We start from the raw sequence: 17,711 nt of genomic DNA, 5'->3' as shown, positions 1-17,711 counted from the left end.
AAAAATGATTTTTGACTTAAGAAACAATTTTTCACAAGTATTGGAGATATAAAAAAAGTCATTAACTAAACTGTAGCAATATTGGTGCTATTTAGATTTTAATAGTTATTTCTCTGTTTAAAATAATAAATTAGATATTTTTTTAACATCATAATTGTTCTAAAGGTTACAAAACAAGTACAATACTAGTTGTCAGACTTGTAGAAAATAGCTTATAGTTAGTAAAATTTGGATCCTTCTAATTTGGCAGTAGTATGTTGTTACATAAATTTTAATTACAATTAAACCGATATTCTTTACTGGTACATATTCAAACATTTGTCATTTAGAAATCTTTTTTTTTTTTCCCCTCCTACTGCTCATTTTAAAGCTTTAGTAAAATAACTGTATTCTTTATTTGCTGAAAATATTTTATTTAAAGTTTCTTGTAACATGGAAAATTTTTGTATTTACAATTATGATACATGAATTTTATATAAGCAAACACTCTTTTGCATACTCAAATGAACACTGATGGAAATTTTAGAATTGAAAAGAAATCAAAATTTTATCTAGAAGATAATACATGAAAAGCAGATTTCTTAATTAGAAAGTGAATTGCCACAATCTTCAACTTGTACAATATTCCTGCAAAAAGAAACCTGTCATTAATAAAATTGTAAAAGATAATAGGATTGGAAAACTTTCAAGTGTTAAACTAATTTGAAATAAATATTCTTTTTATTTAAATTATGTAATAAAAGAAATGCAGTAAATATATTCTGAATATATTTCCTAAATTAAAAGTTTAAAATAACCAAATTATTTATGCAGAAAGAGAATAACTCTCAATTTAAAACATGATATGGAAATGTGACGATTTTTTTTTTTTTCATTTTCTCTACTGTGCTGTGCTTCTTTGCAGAATATGCATTATTCTGTGTAAAAATAAAAGTAATCTTAAGTGTTAAATATAGGATTGAAGGATTAAGTGAAATATAGTATTAAGTTACATATCCTTATAGGAATATTACCTATTGCAATGGTTATCATTACATGATTTTAGAGGAAAAGAAAAAAAAATTGTGCAAATTTTCAGTACTGCAGAAATTTTTCAAAAAATTGTACTCAAAACTTCAAAATATACGTCATTCAGAGGTTTATATGTAGACAAAAAAATTTAAAAAAACATTTAATTTCTTAAATATTGCAATTACACATACATTCCTAATTGAAAAGTTCCATGAAATAATGTAGAAAATCATATGAAAAAAACTTTGGATTTTATAAAAGAGTGGGGTATAAACAGTTTTTGAAAATAAATTTTTTATTCATTCCCCATAGCATAAAAGTAACTTCGAAAAACTTTCGCTCATCTAGAAGTACAAAAAGTTTCAAGCTCCTATTTACTAAGTTCGCTGAGATATAAAAATGCAATTTTATTGATTTAAAAAAAAATTTATACTTCTGACCAGTGTTTGAATGAGACTTTCATTATTAATTTGAGGAATAATAAACATATAACAATATGTTATTAACTGTGTGGATTTAGAAAAATATGTATTAATAACAAAATAATACATTAAATGAAGTGTTACAAAACTCGTTCTCTAAATAATATACAAAACAGCATACTTGTTACTTTTAATACCATATAATGTTTTGTTGTTTGTTATTAAAAAGGCGGAATCAGAAAATAATAATGCATTTACTAACTCCTATTAAATTTTTAAAATGACAAAATAATGCATTAGGAGAAGTGTTATAAAGTTTGTCGAAAATCAGCCCTTTCGACACCAATTCAAAGTTATAATCTGGCAATATATACATACATATTCTCAGTTAATCATTGGTGACATTAAAGTAGTTTTCTTAAATTCATCTGCAAAACTCCCCAACATCTACAGAAGAGTGTTACATACACATATATAAGTTAGTTAAAACTAACTGAATGTATCAGTCACTATTCAGTGTATTGCTCTACAAAATGGGAACCAAACAATGAATTTCTAAAAAAAGCTGCACTGCTTTTTATTGAAAATTGCCACTAAATGATGAACGCCTTGTATACAGAATGGATATTTATCAAACCAAAAATGATAGTTTTGACGATTGATGTGGCCATCATAATTATAGCAGTATTCCTCTGTCTAAATTATATTTGTCAGGAAGGAAGAATTTGATTATACCTAAAGTATAAACCTATTGCAAAACTCTAGACATTGATCATGATCTTATTATAGCTACTCATGGAGTCCACAAATGTTGCATGGATGCTAGTTATTATATTAATGTACTCTATTTTGTTAATTAATGTATTCTGTTAATACATTGTAGTTTTGAATAGACCGTACATTAGCATGAATTAACCAAAATATCAATTTCTATATTTCTTGTACATCACTTCACCCCTCTCTTTCCTTCCTGGAGGAACAAAGATCTTGTAAGTTGCACTCATAGAACCATTCTGTAAATAAACGTTTTCGAAGAATACCAATAATTTGAAAAATGATGTTAAGCAAGGCCAGTATTTCAACATCACAAAAGATAAATCATCAGAATTTCAAAATGTTCTGAAATATGAGACAAATTTTTGCATGTGACATTTATCGCTATGACATTGAATAATGATTTTGCATATGACATTGAATAATGATTTTAATTTATTTATATTAAATTTAAATTTGTGGCAAGTCCCTTCAAATTTAAAAAAGAAATATATCTCTGCTTGTTTTTTTAGATAGAAGCATTTAACTTTGTATATGTATATATGAATATAGGAGAAATATTTTTCTAATTGACAATTTTGTGAAATGGGGGAGATACAAAAATTTATTTTTCAGCCTTTTTCTACTTAGAAAACCCTTACCATTTCTATTATTTCTCCCAATTACTTCTTTTTTTCTATTATTTCTCTACAGAATCCAAAGTTCATTTTAAAAATTTTCCTACTCTATCTGATAAAGCTTTGCAACTGGAAGTATATAATTCATTACAACATTTAAAATAAAGATTTGTTTTGCTTTTTGGGAGGACCCTAGATATATATATTATTGCCTGTGTTGAGTTGTAAGCAAGATAAGTTACAGTTTTGCATAGACAAGGAATATGTTGTAGAGAAGGTGAAAATCAGGTTCATTTAGCTGAGTTCTTAAGTGAGAAACTGAACATAAATGGGGTGAAACTTTTATTTCTTGATAACTGCAAGAAACAACTGATTGAAGAGGGTAAATCAAATCAAATACATTGTTGCCTCATCATAACAAACTTTTACACTAATAAATTTTTTCAATAAATTGTAAAACTATGAAATAAGATGCTGGGAAATGATCTGTACCCCTCCCCCCAAAAAAATTTAACCTAACCTAAATTAGTGACATTTTGTTGAAAAGACTTTATCAATTGCCTTGTCTTACATTCTCATACCTTCACTTATTAAGAAGTCAGATGGAGAATTGTCAGAAAGGAATGAGTCTTTCTTACATATCCAGACAAAATCTACCTTCATATTCTGGTTGAGCACAGAAATTATTTTTCTCAAACTTACATTGAGGAATTTTCCTCCTTTCTTTAAACAATTAATAGAATTCTCATAATACAATGCTCCTATCAAAAATTGCAACAACTTTTTTTCAGATTAAATAGTACCATTATTATCCATTTTATAAGGTGAAAATTCTGCGACGTCATGAGTAGAATATATAAACAACTTACATCCCATGAGGAACTACTAGGAGGGACAGGAACTACCCACTGGAGTGGAATGGATTCACCTTCTTCAGACAAATAGACATCCCAATGATGCCTATAAAGAAATATGTAAAAATACATCCTTTTATCTTATCAATATAAATTCTCACTTTACAATCACAGATACAAAATTTGCAATCATATTAAATGTAATTTTTTTTAGGAAACGAGAAAACTGGTTTTTTTTTTGTTTTGTTTTACTTTTAAAATATGCCGTAATAATTTAACTAATATTTAATTAAAAAAACATCAAAAATACCAAATCTAGGCAACTAATAAATGAGCAGAAAATCACGAGTCATGTAATTTATAAGATTATTTATTTTTAAAATTCTTATAATTATTAGAAAGAAAACTCTTTGATTCTTCTCTTCAAAAGTTATATTCATCATTATGTAAAATATAATATATATGGAAAGAATGGCCAGACATGTAAAGAAAAATATTTATACAAAAATTGATACATCAAACCATTCCTTAAAAAAAAATTATTTATTAACTTAAATGAAAGCACTAAGAACGAAAGCTTTCATTCCCAAATCTAATTTCATGAAATTAACATAAAGCACTCCTATTAAACTGTTTTCTTTTTCAGCCTATTTAATGTTCTCCTATTTCAAATATGTATTCTATCTTTTAATCTTTTTAGAGGTATTGACTCATAAGTGTATGCTTGGTTTTTCTTTAATAAAATTATACTGAGTAAAAAAAAAAAAAAAAAATCTGTTGGACAAAAGTTTATTTTTTGTATTATTAAATTCTGCAGATATAAAGTAAAAATACAATAATTAAATAAAAATTTAATTGTATTGCTATTTTAAATAATTCATCCTTGCAGAAATTTTTCTTCATAGCATTACACTTCTGTACTTCACTAGGTACTACTGCGAAAGTACAGGCAAAGAATATTTTGCCAAGTTTTCCCCAATTGCCTCTATCCGGTGAAACAGCTTTCCTTCAGTTTACTCCTATCTGCTTCTGTTCCTTTTGAATACTATCTAACCTTCCGGTGGGTGGTTTTTCTTTTTTTGTGTTTTTTGATTTTATTTAATGCAATATCGTATCTAGATAAGTAACCTAACAATCTAAAACAAAATGTTTTAATATTTTGACAATATTAGATCCACCATATTTTATTTATCAATTGCCTAATAACATCAGTAATACTAATTCAATGAATCATTAGATTGCAGAATGTTTTCATAAAGTGAATTTCCTAAAAAGAATGTCATCAAAGAATATTTACATGGACAGTAATTAGCAATAACAAAAACAAATTAGTATGTAAAAGCTATTTGGGATACTACTATTTAAAATATTTGAAGGAAAAATTGATTTCTTTACCAGTTCAAATTTTTTTTTATTTTAATTAAAAGAACTAGGATAGCCTGAATAGCGAAAAAAAAGCAACTATTATATATAATTTTTTACTGTATTGACAAAAATGTAATTTTTACTCGATTATTGTTTAAAAAAATGGCAGTATAGATTTACATCAAATATAAAAAAATCATCAAATATTAAAAATTCATAATTAAATAGAGATTGTATTATTCAAAACAATAATGCCTAACTAGCATAAAGAAATTGCTTTCAGCAAATGATTTATCATTCAATTAATTAGAAAGAAATTCATTCCACTAAAAGATAAAGCGATAAGAATGAAAAAAATTACCTTATTTGAATAAGATTATCAATACTCATGTTTCCTGAATTCTGATATTGATAAAAGAGAAACAGAGGATCATCTGGACCCGGCTCCTCTGAAAAAAAAACAAAAAACAAATAATAATAATTTAAGCATAACAGCGCAAATAATTAATAAATAATTTATTGCTGACAGTAGTACATCTTAGTATTTTATTTTCCAGTAAACATATTTATTTCTGCATAAGTCCAGTAATTAGTATTTTTTAAGATTTGAAAAAAAAATCAAAATTTGTTTATAGAAACAAGCGAAAAATAAATGGTAAGAAAGCAAAGCAACATAAATAAAAATATAAAAAGTAAAAAAAAGTTTGCATTATATTCTCTATGATTGTATTTCCTAAAATTTATTTTTTTTAAACGAGTTTCGGCACAAAATGTTAATGATTTTATGAAATGAAAATTATTTTAATATTTCTTTTATTCATTTTTGAAAGCAATTAATAAGATCCAAAAGCACATTAAAATAAATTAAAAAACACTAGTTGCCTTTAGCGGCCATCTAGTTCGCTGCGATATTCTTTATATTTAAGTTCAGTTAAATTGTTTAGATATAACTCTATGTTCATGATTCTGTTAAATTGTTAAACAATTAAAACCATATTATTTTAATTGTCTTACATATGTTTTCTTGACTATGTTCATGAACTTTCCAAATAGTGATCACTGACATCATAGTTCTATTAAAAACATATATATCCAGTTTATCTATCATCTAACTTTCATAGTATTGTAACTTCATTTTTTTTATTTGTTATGCAAACTACATAGATATTAAATAGAACCCTTCTTCCTTAGCTTTCAACAATAGGAGAAAATCATATGATAAATTATTTAAAACAATAAAACTGGTTTAAATTTTGCGGGATCAATGTAAATTATTGTTGGACATAAAGCAAAAAAATTACCAAAATTCATGAAAAAATATTTGCACAAATATTAAATTAGTATGAATGAAAAGATTTTTTTTTTCTTCTAATTTTAAAGATGACATAAAAATTATTTTTGTGCTGTAATATTTTAATAATAATAAAACAAACAAACAAAATCAAAATTTTAGTTAACTTTTAATTAATTAAAATTTTTAAAAATCATTTTGTGGTGAACATTTACACCTTCTAAAACACACGCACACACACATCTATCTTTATTATTAGTAAAGATGGATAATTTTTTGTTCCAGTGAGTGTCCCCTTTGAGAATGATTTCATATTATAGGGACTTTGCTTTTAGAAATAGACGGTTATAACTAAAGCAATTCTTCTTCGATTTATATTGAGATAATTCTGGAGAGTGCATTTCCTGTGGATTTGATATATAAGTTATATGGACCATTATAAAATGAATGTTGCAATAAAATAAATATATAAAAGTTCAACTTTTGCTTGTTTTTCAATTTAGAAATAATATTGGCAAATTAGGCAAGCAAGCAATCTGTGAATGGCATTGCCAAGAATGCCAACAATTCAAAAGTTTATACAAAGTGCCTATTTTGGACAACAAATTGAAAAATTTAATTATTATATTAGAAGAGACTGAGGACAAAATGAAATAGCAGAAGAAATTACTGTTGAATTATAACACCTAACAAATACTGAACTATAATATCTATAATACAAAATTAGTTGTGAGAGGTATAAAAAATAAAAATATCTGACAAGTAAATTATAGAATAATATGCATATTAAAATTATTTAATCTAAAAAAAAGTATGGCAGGAAATGTTTAAACATAGCACTAAAGTTTACATTGTGCTTAAACACTACTGAACACATGGTCTTACCAAAATGTCCAAAAAGACTTTCTAGGATGGTCTTTTGCTTCTTCTGTTGAAAAGTCATCAACTTCCGTTTCCTCCAGAGCGCCTCCTCTTCCCGCCTATCTTCTTGCTCTGTCTCTAACATCACCTGGAGGGCTTTCTCCTCTTGCTCATAGTTGGACAACTGGGCGAGCATTATTTCACGCATCTGAGATATTTTTGCCTCAAATTTTGCTGAATGCTCTGGATGTGGATAAAGTCCTGAAAAAAAAAAAAAGATTTTCAAGTAAGATTTAAAGTATACAAATAGTAAAGAAATTCAATCTTTAAATAACAATGCATACAGTAAATCTTTGCTAAGTAAGGGAGGGGGAGGATTATCAATAAAGCAATGCATGCCTAGCAATTTGGAATCTGCAAAATTAAACTTTCTATTGAAAAAAAAAAAAATGTGTTCAGTATAGTTCAAATTAAGAAAATAAATTTGAACTCTACTTCACACATTTAACACAAATATGATACAAAGAAACTGCTCAATTTGAAGAAGCATAAGTAGTTTTGCAATAAAAGTGGAAAAATAAAATAAATGTTAATTGAAAGGCATTTTATAACTAGTTAATAAACAGCCATACTGAAAAAAAATAATGATTTTCGTTTAAACATAAACATTTAACATAACATAACATATTATGAATCTTTGAAAATCCAGCAGTAAGGAATATAAAGTTTTTCAGGCTCACATAAACTTTTTTCTTCTTTCTTCATTTTGGTCAATATCCATTGCAAAAGCAGAAAATTTCATTTTTCTAAACAATTAGTTTAACTTTTACTTAACTTTTCACGGTCAGCTGGCATTACAAGATCGTTCTATTCTTCATTCATCATTTTTGAATTAATTTTTCGGATTTTAATATATCTGAAAATCCACTGCCACTATTGCTGTTGAAATTTATATGATTACTTCAACTTCATTGATAAACCTTTTTGATGGAATATTTAAAATTATTCATAACTTCCCTCGATATTCTTCAGCATATAAATGAGATTCTAGCTCACGACAAATTAAATGGAAATAATTGATATAACATCTATACATAAAATTCCCTTTTCTAAACCAATGTTTTGCAAAGATTTACTCAATATAAACACACAAAAAATCAAGAAATAGAGCAACAATATAAAAGCAATTAAATAACTTTATAAAACTTCCAAACTACATTTTTCTGGAACATGTCATCTAAAAGTATGGAAAATCTAAAATATTATCTTTACATTTTAATCCAATTATATATTTTAATCATTTCCTATCATGAATTTTAAAAATGAATTCGAAAACTTCAATGCAAATCTGAAACTGGAAAGTGGAATTACACTGCTATTAAAAAATTGTGACATTCTTATGATACTCTGACAGAGATGCAAATATATTTTCAGAAAGATTAAGAAATTATTATAATTCTTTGTACATTTTATCTGCAAAAATTTTGCAAGAATACATTAAAATGCATAGACAATCTTCAATCAATAATTCACAGTGTAATGAAATTATGAATATTTTAATTAAGAGTTCATTAAATTATTTCAATTTATCAGACAAATAAATAAACTGGTCAATAATAAACAATTACAATAATTACCTTAAAATTATGTCTTGATACAATACAAATTACAAAATTCAATTTAAATCAAAATGCATTAAAACAAAAATGAAATATCGATATCATTATTCTTTATATAAATTGAGAATTTGACATAATTTATACCAAAAAAACCATTAAAAACAGAAATAAAAAAAAAATTAAAAAAGTAAATGAACAACTACAACATTTATCAGAAAAGAAAAGAAATAAAAACAGAAATATGTTGATGTCAATATCTCAATACAAACATTATCTTAATTTCTACAACAATGAAATTATTTATGAAAATTGCAGTGCATGAAAATAAACAATGATTAAAATTTATAGTTACCTTTCTGCACAGAATTGGTTTGTCTGGAAGATCTCAGTTTCTCAAACACTTTTAACTTTTCAATGGTTTTCTTAGCTTCATGAATTTTTCTTCGTACTTCTGACAGGATATTATCAGCTTCTTTTTTCATCTCTATTTCCTGCAAAAAATTTTATCACTAAATCACCACAATGACAACAAAAAATTCAATATATTATTTCAGTTTTCAGCAGTTACAAATTTTAGAAATGTACACATTACCACTGGATATGACCATTTTATTGATTTCCGACATAGATATCTAGTTTACATTTAAAACATTATTTGCCTAAAATTTAAGTGAAAAGAAAATTTAAAATGACCTAGAAATTGTGTTGAATTATCAATCTAGCAATAAAGAGTCTTAAGAATATAAGCATTTATCACCAAGATGTGCTTTTTAATGTTATTTTGTTGAATATTTTTCAAGCCAATGCCAGTTATTGCACCCATTAGAACCAAATAATTTTTTAAATTAAATTTAAAATATAATTGTTGAACAAGGAAGATATATAGCCCATGTTATTTATTTATTGTATCTACTGAGTTCTATAAAAATGTTTCTCAATGTAATTTTTATAAAAATCTTAGACATCACAAACATGCAACTTTTCGATTTTTTTTTTCACCCTGTTTTAAAAATCTAACCCATAAATAAAATAAGTTAAGCAACCTTTTTAAGAATTGTTAAATCTAATAATATTTCTGAATCAATTGCTGAAATTATATTCTAATAACAAATCTTATACACAATGAGGTATAATAAATTGTTAATAAGTAATTAATACATAATTAACATATAGTATAAACTGTTCAAATCAATATACTATACTTGCTATTTTGTGTATACACTTTAAGGAGTTCATTAATCCTTCTTTAGAATAGGTTTCTTTATACAGTAAAGATGATTGAATGTAAAAGTTTTGCTCCTGAAGTAATTAAATGATTTATATTTTCTGTTATAAAATATTTCTCTGGGCTTTGTTGAGCCACAGTCCATAAACAAAGAATAAATATGTACTATGATTTTTTCAATACATCTGCCTATTAATCAGTAAAACTAATTTAACCTATATTAATCTCCGCATAAAGTCATTATTTCAATACTAATATAAATATAGTGCATTCCTAAGTATTTAGCCTAATGTGGCAGAAGTGCAGACTGAATAACAAAAACGTCGGATAGGCTGAAATTCCATGAACTCCTTTCTTTGCCCACCAATACCAGAAGAAAAAGTTTTTATACTGAAAATCACAGTAATAATATATATTCTCTCACTTCCTTCCTACTGAGTACTAAGGCCTCCCTTTATCTCAAGTCACGTAGAATGTGAAGGAGGATGTGACCAGATGAATAATAGAAGCAATTGCTGGTAACATATTGAGTAAAATTACAAAGCTCTGTATTGTTAATTTATATACTGCACTGCACATTTTAACAATTTATTAGAGAAAAAGTAAGTAAAAGGATATAAACTGCTCACATTTTAACATAAATTCTGAAATGCCTAACTTAAATGCAGGAAACATACATAAAATATCAATGTAAATCATAGGCTTAATTCATAAGAAAACTAACTGTGATTTTATTTTTCACTGATAAATGATTACACAAATGTTCTTATTTTTACTCCTCGTCTACAAACTTGCACAACACTACGCCTTTCAATTTCTTCTCTATTTTTTTTCCCAGCCTCCTACTGTACTTTTTCCAATTCCTAATTCCGAAGCTATATTTTGTGCTGTTACACCAGAGACTAGTTGCTGTATAGCATGTATTTTTGCCTCCATAATTTTTTTTGTTTATTACACATTTTTAAATCTTTACTGTGATACACTTAAAAAAATATTAAGCATATCTCAAGAACAATTTACAAATACTGCCCATAAAGTGAAGTTATAATCAGGGATAATTGAGGTCCATTACACACTGCCAAAACTATGAATAACGAGCAGAGCACTGCTCTTTTCCTCTCACAACTCTGTATTTTACATACAACACTTGGGAAAATCATAGCAGATGCCCATTTCAAATGCATTGACAATGTTGCTAATGTAACGTCTTGCCTTCCTCATTTAATTACGATCAAAGAAAAAAAGGCCAGATAGTCGCAAACTGGATACTTGGGAGTGTACTGTATACAAATTTCATAGCTTGATGATAATAAAATAGTTTCTTTTAATATAATAAATCATAATATAATAAACTGCATTTAATTACTTAAAATATATTGATGTCTCACATAAGGAAAAAATGCAGTGTATATTTTTTAAAAATTTGTTTTAATATTTAAAGTAGGTTTTAAAAAATTTAAATTCTTTTCTTTGATTATTTATCTGCAGAATTTATTTACTGTTTAGGGTAATAGTTCTGAATCAAACAAAAATAATTCCAAAGTTCCTTTTATAATGAATGAAATCTGAAATAAAGATTTAAAAAAAATGAATTCATGAAATAATATTATGCACTTTCTCTAAATATGAAATATTGTCGTACCCTTTTCATTTTCTCATTTTTCTCTTTTAAATTATCAAGCCACTTGTCAATTTCTTGGTGTAGCTTTTCCCTTTCTTGTTCTTTCTTAGCTCTCTGTTCTAAGACTATTGCTCTTGATTTCTTTTTAAGAGCCTAGATTAAGAGAAAACAAATTTGTGATTAACATTCTAAATAAATCAGATATAACATTGTTTTTCTAAAATAATATAAAATCCCATTTGTTCACTTTAATTTCATGTTTGATAAATAACTTATTTACCCTTAAAGGAATAGATCCGATTTAAAAACTGTAATAATAAGAATGTCACACAAAAATTTTGTTTTCATGGAAACTAATAAATATAAGAATTTTAAAGATATGATATTAAAATTTGAATTTATTCATAAAATAATTCTGAATTTTGGTCAGCTAATTTAAAACATTAACTTTATCACCATATTAATTGATAGTTCATAAAAAAAAAGGCTTTAAAACAAACAATCAAATATAAATCAAGTACAATAGAGATTTCCTTAACCTTCCAGAACATACATTCTGTGAGTCATGATATGAATACTTTTTACTTACTTAATAGACAGATGCTGTCTTGAGATATGGTAGAAAGTAATGTTACTTCCCTCTCCTTGTGCCAATCAGCTTGTAATATATATCTAGTAATTTTTGATTGTGTCCCAAAAAATAATTTGTGACCAACATCATTTCTTATATTTTTATATTTTCTTTTGTCGTTGTTTTTTCATTTACCTTTAAATTACTTCTTATATAAATTAAAGCTATTCTTTAGCTATGCTTTATATTACAATAAAATACTCTACTAAAAAGTAACTTTTATAAAGAAGTTAGCCATCCAGAATTCAACAATGAAGAGTTGGAACTGATGGTCAAGTTATCAATATTTAACAAAGAAAAAAAAAATACATATTATTTCTGAACCAAAATGCTAAAATATCTATATTATAAAGGATAGTATTACAATTAACACATATTTATCAGTTTTACAATTTTGTTTTCACAGACTGTGAAATTTCTAAAAATGTAACTTTAATATTAAACAATGCATTTTACTTAACTAATTTCTTGATTATTTTATTTGTAGTTATTAAAAATTACATATATATAAATATTTATTAAATACAAATTATAGCCAATTAAAGGAAAAAACAATTAAAAGCCTACTGTGATTACAAAAAAAAAAAAAAAAAAAACTGTACACATTATTTACATTTACAGAAAAAGAAAATTTCTTTCAGCATACCCTTTTCCTTTTTATTGCTTTCAGCTTCTTTTGAACAGTAGCCAGATTATTTGGAAATGAAAGCACAGAACATGCTTCTGATAGTTTGTCCTAAAAAATATAAAATGATTTAATAAGAAATCATATGAATAGATCAATAATTCTTGATAGATAATGAATCTATTAAAATTCAAAAAAATCTATTACATTACAGTTTTTCATGACAAGATTAAGTCCAGAAAAAGGTTTTTTATAAAAAGAGATATCATACTATTTAAGGATTAGCAATTTAAATGCATTTTCATTCACAATTAAGTACAAATAACATGGACTATACTTGAGAATGATCTTAAGTTGTTTCCCAGTTGGCAAGAACAGTCTATTCTTACAAGAGATGGACACCTCAGCATCACTTTGATATTACAGATCCATTGAAAATTTATAACCCTATAAAAAGGTACCAGATGTCTCATTGCAAGGCAAGTTATCACTAAATATTTCCTATAATGTGGTTTGGCAGTAATTGTATTATGTGTTTACTTCTGCATACAGTCATGAGCTGTTTTAGATTTTGACAATATGAGGACATAGAAATAAAATTATTTTGAAGCCTCTCCTCCAACACAGTTTAAAATTCATCAGTGGTTTAGCCCTATAATGCAAACCAAACAGATTTTAACACCTCTTCCAATGAATTTGAAGCATAAGGTAAATAAGTCTAGCACCTGTGAAAAAAATTTAAAAAAATTACTCATGCATTTAATTTAGGGATGTACAAGCTGTTCAGGTGGTAGTAGCATATTTCTTTAGGATGTGTTAAGGAATATGTGTGATGTTGACAGAAAGAAAAGTTACTACTGCCACCTACAGATATATAAAAATATTAAATAGAAAGTGTGAAAGTACTTTTCAAGTCAACAAAGAAGTTGTTTTATCTTAATTGCAAATACTACTATTCAAGGGATTGCAGATGAAACACGCAGAGCTAACTCAGTTGATTGCTTAGCTAATAAAGGATGCTTCAAAATTCCTTATAAAAAATGTGAAAGTGGTAGAGAATACAAAGAAAAGCCATACTCACTTAGGCAAATATAATTATGAATAACAACAACAGGAACTAAAAGGAAGATAAAGCAGCATTTGCAATAAAGTATGCCTGATATTAACACATGATGGTCAAACATTTATAAACACCTGAAATTTTATGGGCATTTGCAGATTTCGTGCAAAAAATTCTGAGAACTCAAACAAAACTAATCTGTTTCTGTATTATTATACTACTGACAGCCATATCATATAAAAATTAACTTGTTTCCTGAATTGTGTTCCTGATGTGATGTGTCTATGTCTTCTATTTCCAGCATATGAGGCTTTCTGACTAAAATTTGTTGATTTATAACTACGTTTTTAATCCCATTTTAAAGCTTTTATGAAACACCCTGAAATTTTTTTAATTATTAAATATTGCTTTATTTATAATGATTGGTGAACTATATATTAATGATAGTCAGTCTTGCTTATGTCAAGTGGCTAGTACTTATATTTAGTTTCTTTTGAATTTAAATTTACTTCTTGATGGAAAGGGAAGAAGAATTGGTGCAACTGAATGACCTAATATATATATAAACTGGAAAATTAACTGCACTCTCTCCGGCTAATTTACTTTTGTTACAGACATCCTTATAATCACTCTTTACTTGAAATGTTTTAATGATAGTGTAACTTTTTTGACTTGCTTCATTCTCTTTTTAACACATGCTACTATTTTAATTTTAAAAGCAAGTGTTGATAGAAGTTTGTTAAGAAGAGGATAAAAACTTAAAAATTACTATGATACTACTAGACATAAGTAGTAAATTTAAATAGGTGCAGTTTCTTTTCTTCCTCGGAAGTCTTGTGTATATTTTATTTTAGAAAACACCAAATTCATTTGCAGAAATTTAGTTGGTAAATATCTTTGCTTAAAAATCAGAAAAAGAAAATGAAGGAGAAAAAATAACCTTAGGGAAACTTAAGGAAACTGTCAAAATATAATATTGTTTCTAAAATAAAACTTTACCTGCAGTTCTTTGACATGTTTCAATTCCATTTCCCATTCTTCTTGGTTTGAATCAAGAAGTGAAACCAAACGTGCTCGCCTACTTTGCAACCAACTGACTAAAGAGTAACATTTCTTTAAACCAGAACAAAATTCTGCAACCTATTAAAAAATAAAATTAATGTTTGAGAAAAAACTTGTTTATTAAAAGAGCATTAAAAAAAACAGATCATAAGATTAATATTTACTTTTTGGTACAATTGCATTACTAAGAAATTGTAATATAAATATTGAAATTAAGCAATGCAAATAAAGGTTGACTGCTTAAAGTTCAATTCAATCTTCACTTTTAGACTTTCAATCTACTGAAAAACTATTCAGTATCAACACAACGTAAAAAGAACAAATCCATTAACTACATCAACATCAAACCAAATGGGTGTAAAGTAATCCATTCAATTTGATTATTCATATTATCATATTTACATCAAATTAAGTGGTCTGAGAAATAAATCCAAACCTATCATCATATTTATTTAATTAAGAAAAATAATGAACACATTAATAAAAACTTACAGTGATATCACTTTTTGCTTCATGTTTTTCTTTAAAATTAAATTTCTGGAGAAAACTGTTCAATAAATTTTCCTTCTCAGAAATGACTGTATTATTTTCAGGTACTGTGCTAGTAGACTGCATATTGGAAATAATTTGAGACATTGTAGAAGATAAGAAATTTGAAGATTGTAATGAAGCCATATTAGAAGCACTGGGAAAAACTGTTTGCACAGGAGTGTTATTAAAATACTGCTGTGAATGATTATTATGAAAGGAAGATGCATTTTTGACATATCCATGAGGAAAATAAGGAGCAGGTGGAGGAATAGGAGGTGGTGGAAAATGAAACTGCCCAAACTGCATTGGATCCATATTTCTAGCAGGTATCACAGGTGGAGGCATACTGAATAAAGGTCTCTGGTTATTTTCAGTTGAGCTCACTGGTGTTTGTAATGGTGACGATGAAGACACAGGGGGTATAAGAGTAGGCACATATGGTTGAAAATGCTGACTGGAATTTTGAAAAGGCATGTTACCATCTTTAGGTAGATGATTAGAAGATACACCAGAGAGTTGGTTATTACTACCTATTGGTGGTTTAGAAGAACCAGGAGCTTGGGGCACACATGGATAGTTTTCAGATATAGATGCATTCATTTGCCTTGGATAATGTCCAGACATAGAATTAAAATGTACACCTGAATACTGGGGCGGAAACTGAGAATGTAGATTCTCATTTTTAGTGACTTGATTGGGGGGATATCCCACTTCCATGAAGTTATCATCAGCTATTTCCTTACGAAGATAGTTATTTGAATTGCATTTCATTGGCTCCATTTGATTTTTGCTGCCAATAATTTCATTTACCCAAACGCCAAATCAATTTCTTGGCAGATGTAAAATTGCAAACTACGTAATATTAAGCGAAAATTTTTGAAAATTTGGGCCATTTTAATTTCAATTAAACTAACAAAAAATATTCAATATTTATTATATTAATTCTTCGCTTATTTTCTTTTGATAAAAATATAAGTAGTATTTTTCATTGTTTCTACGGAGTTTCATACTGTTTTCTTTTTTTAAAAAAATGTTTTTCATAGATATAAATTCTTCAGCGATTCCAATACATTTCAGCCAGATAGTCTATTCGATGTCTCTCACAGTATACATTCAACTTCTCATGTAATTCAAAGCAAAATAATTCACTTTCATAATATTACAATTTTTGTAAATTCAAATAGTGTAATTGTTTTTGTTTTGATTGTATCATTAGTATGTGCTGCCACAACTAAGAAATGCAATACATAATAGCAAACTATATGTGGCTTGCTATATAACCATGTCTTGAGGCAAAAGCGTTCACTATATATAAATGTAATTAATAAATTCAAATTATTAGCGATTGCAAAATTAGTTTTGAAAATACTAATAATAATGACTTTAATAGAGCCTTGCAAAAAATACTTTAATTTTTGAGTTATGAGGTTTATCCACGTCTAGCCACTTAGTAAACTGCTGTGTGCTTAGAAGTGTCACCCCCCCCCCCTGCATGAAAAGTGCGGACCTTGGGCAAGTGAACATCATGAATGCACAGATTTTTATTTCAGAGTCCTGAAAATTATCTTTCTTTTCACTTTGTATTGTACTATGTGAAAAAAGCCATGTATGCATTCTATGTTTTTTGCTAACCAATTTGTACCTAAAATGTGAAACATAATTACAATTTTAGCAAAAATATGCCAAAATTCCTTTATTTAAAATGTTGCGCTTTTTATTTATCATTTTCAAGTGCATGCAAATATATAGACCGACAAATGGTCAATTCTTAAATGGATTTAGTTCAAAATTTTATAGAGATCTACACTTTAGATGCTAAATATATATACCAAATTTTATATATCGATCCTTTTTCATTTTTTAGTTGCCTTTGTTCTTTGTACTAAGATAATTAGACTCTTTCTAAAAAATTATCTTCCAAAGTTTTAAAGATATCTACATATTTGTTGCAAAAATAGCAGCATATTTCATCTTTATAATTCAAAATATTTTTGAGTTATCACTGACAAAGAGAATGAGAGATATAATTTCAAATATCTATTGCTTGAACTCAGAGATATCTGAGACAGAAATTTTTCAACATCGGTTCTTAAAGATAACAATGTGTTTTCTTTAAATACAAAAAAAAAAAAAAAAAAAAAA

The 17,711-nt window shown here is 26.8% G+C and overlaps 1 protein-coding gene across 1 annotated transcript; it reads right to left on the bottom strand.

The window, feature by feature from the left end:
* Positions 1-467: 467 nt before the first annotated feature.
* LOC129964271 (programmed cell death protein 7-like) lies at positions 468-16,778 on the bottom strand. Its single transcript, XM_056079021.1, has 9 exons — positions 15,531-16,778; positions 14,976-15,116; positions 12,938-13,027; positions 11,682-11,813; positions 9,167-9,305; positions 7,220-7,456; positions 5,405-5,492; positions 3,694-3,784; positions 468-627 (listed from the first exon to the last, which is right to left on the bottom strand). Exons 1-9 carry the CDS (start codon positions 16,347-16,349, stop codon positions 610-612), a joined length of 1,755 nt encoding a protein of 584 aa, XP_055934996.1. The 5' UTR covers positions 16,350-16,778; the 3' UTR covers positions 468-609.
* Between the last annotated feature and the right edge of the window lie 933 nt (positions 16,779-17,711).

This window comes from Argiope bruennichi, chromosome 3 (assembly GCF_947563725.1).
Source record: "Argiope bruennichi chromosome 3, qqArgBrue1.1, whole genome shotgun sequence".
Taxonomy (NCBI): Eukaryota; Metazoa; Arthropoda; class Arachnida; order Araneae; family Araneidae; genus Argiope; species Argiope bruennichi.
The sequence above is the reverse complement of the archived record's forward strand: the minus strand, read 5'-3'. Positions and strand labels throughout refer to the sequence as shown.

Coding starts and splice junctions, on each gene's coding strand:
- LOC129964271 (XM_056079021.1), bottom strand. CDS start 16,349: ATGGAGCCAATGAAATGCAATTCAAATAACTATCTTCGTAAGGAAATA. Junction 9,306..11,681: donor AAAATGAGAAAATGAAAAGG/GTACGACAATAT, acceptor AATTTTTTGCAG/GAAATAGAGATGAAAAAAGA. Junction 5,493..7,219: donor AAGTCTTTTTGGACATTTTG/GTAAGACCATGT, acceptor TTTTTTTTTCAG/AGGAGCCGGGTCCAGATGAT.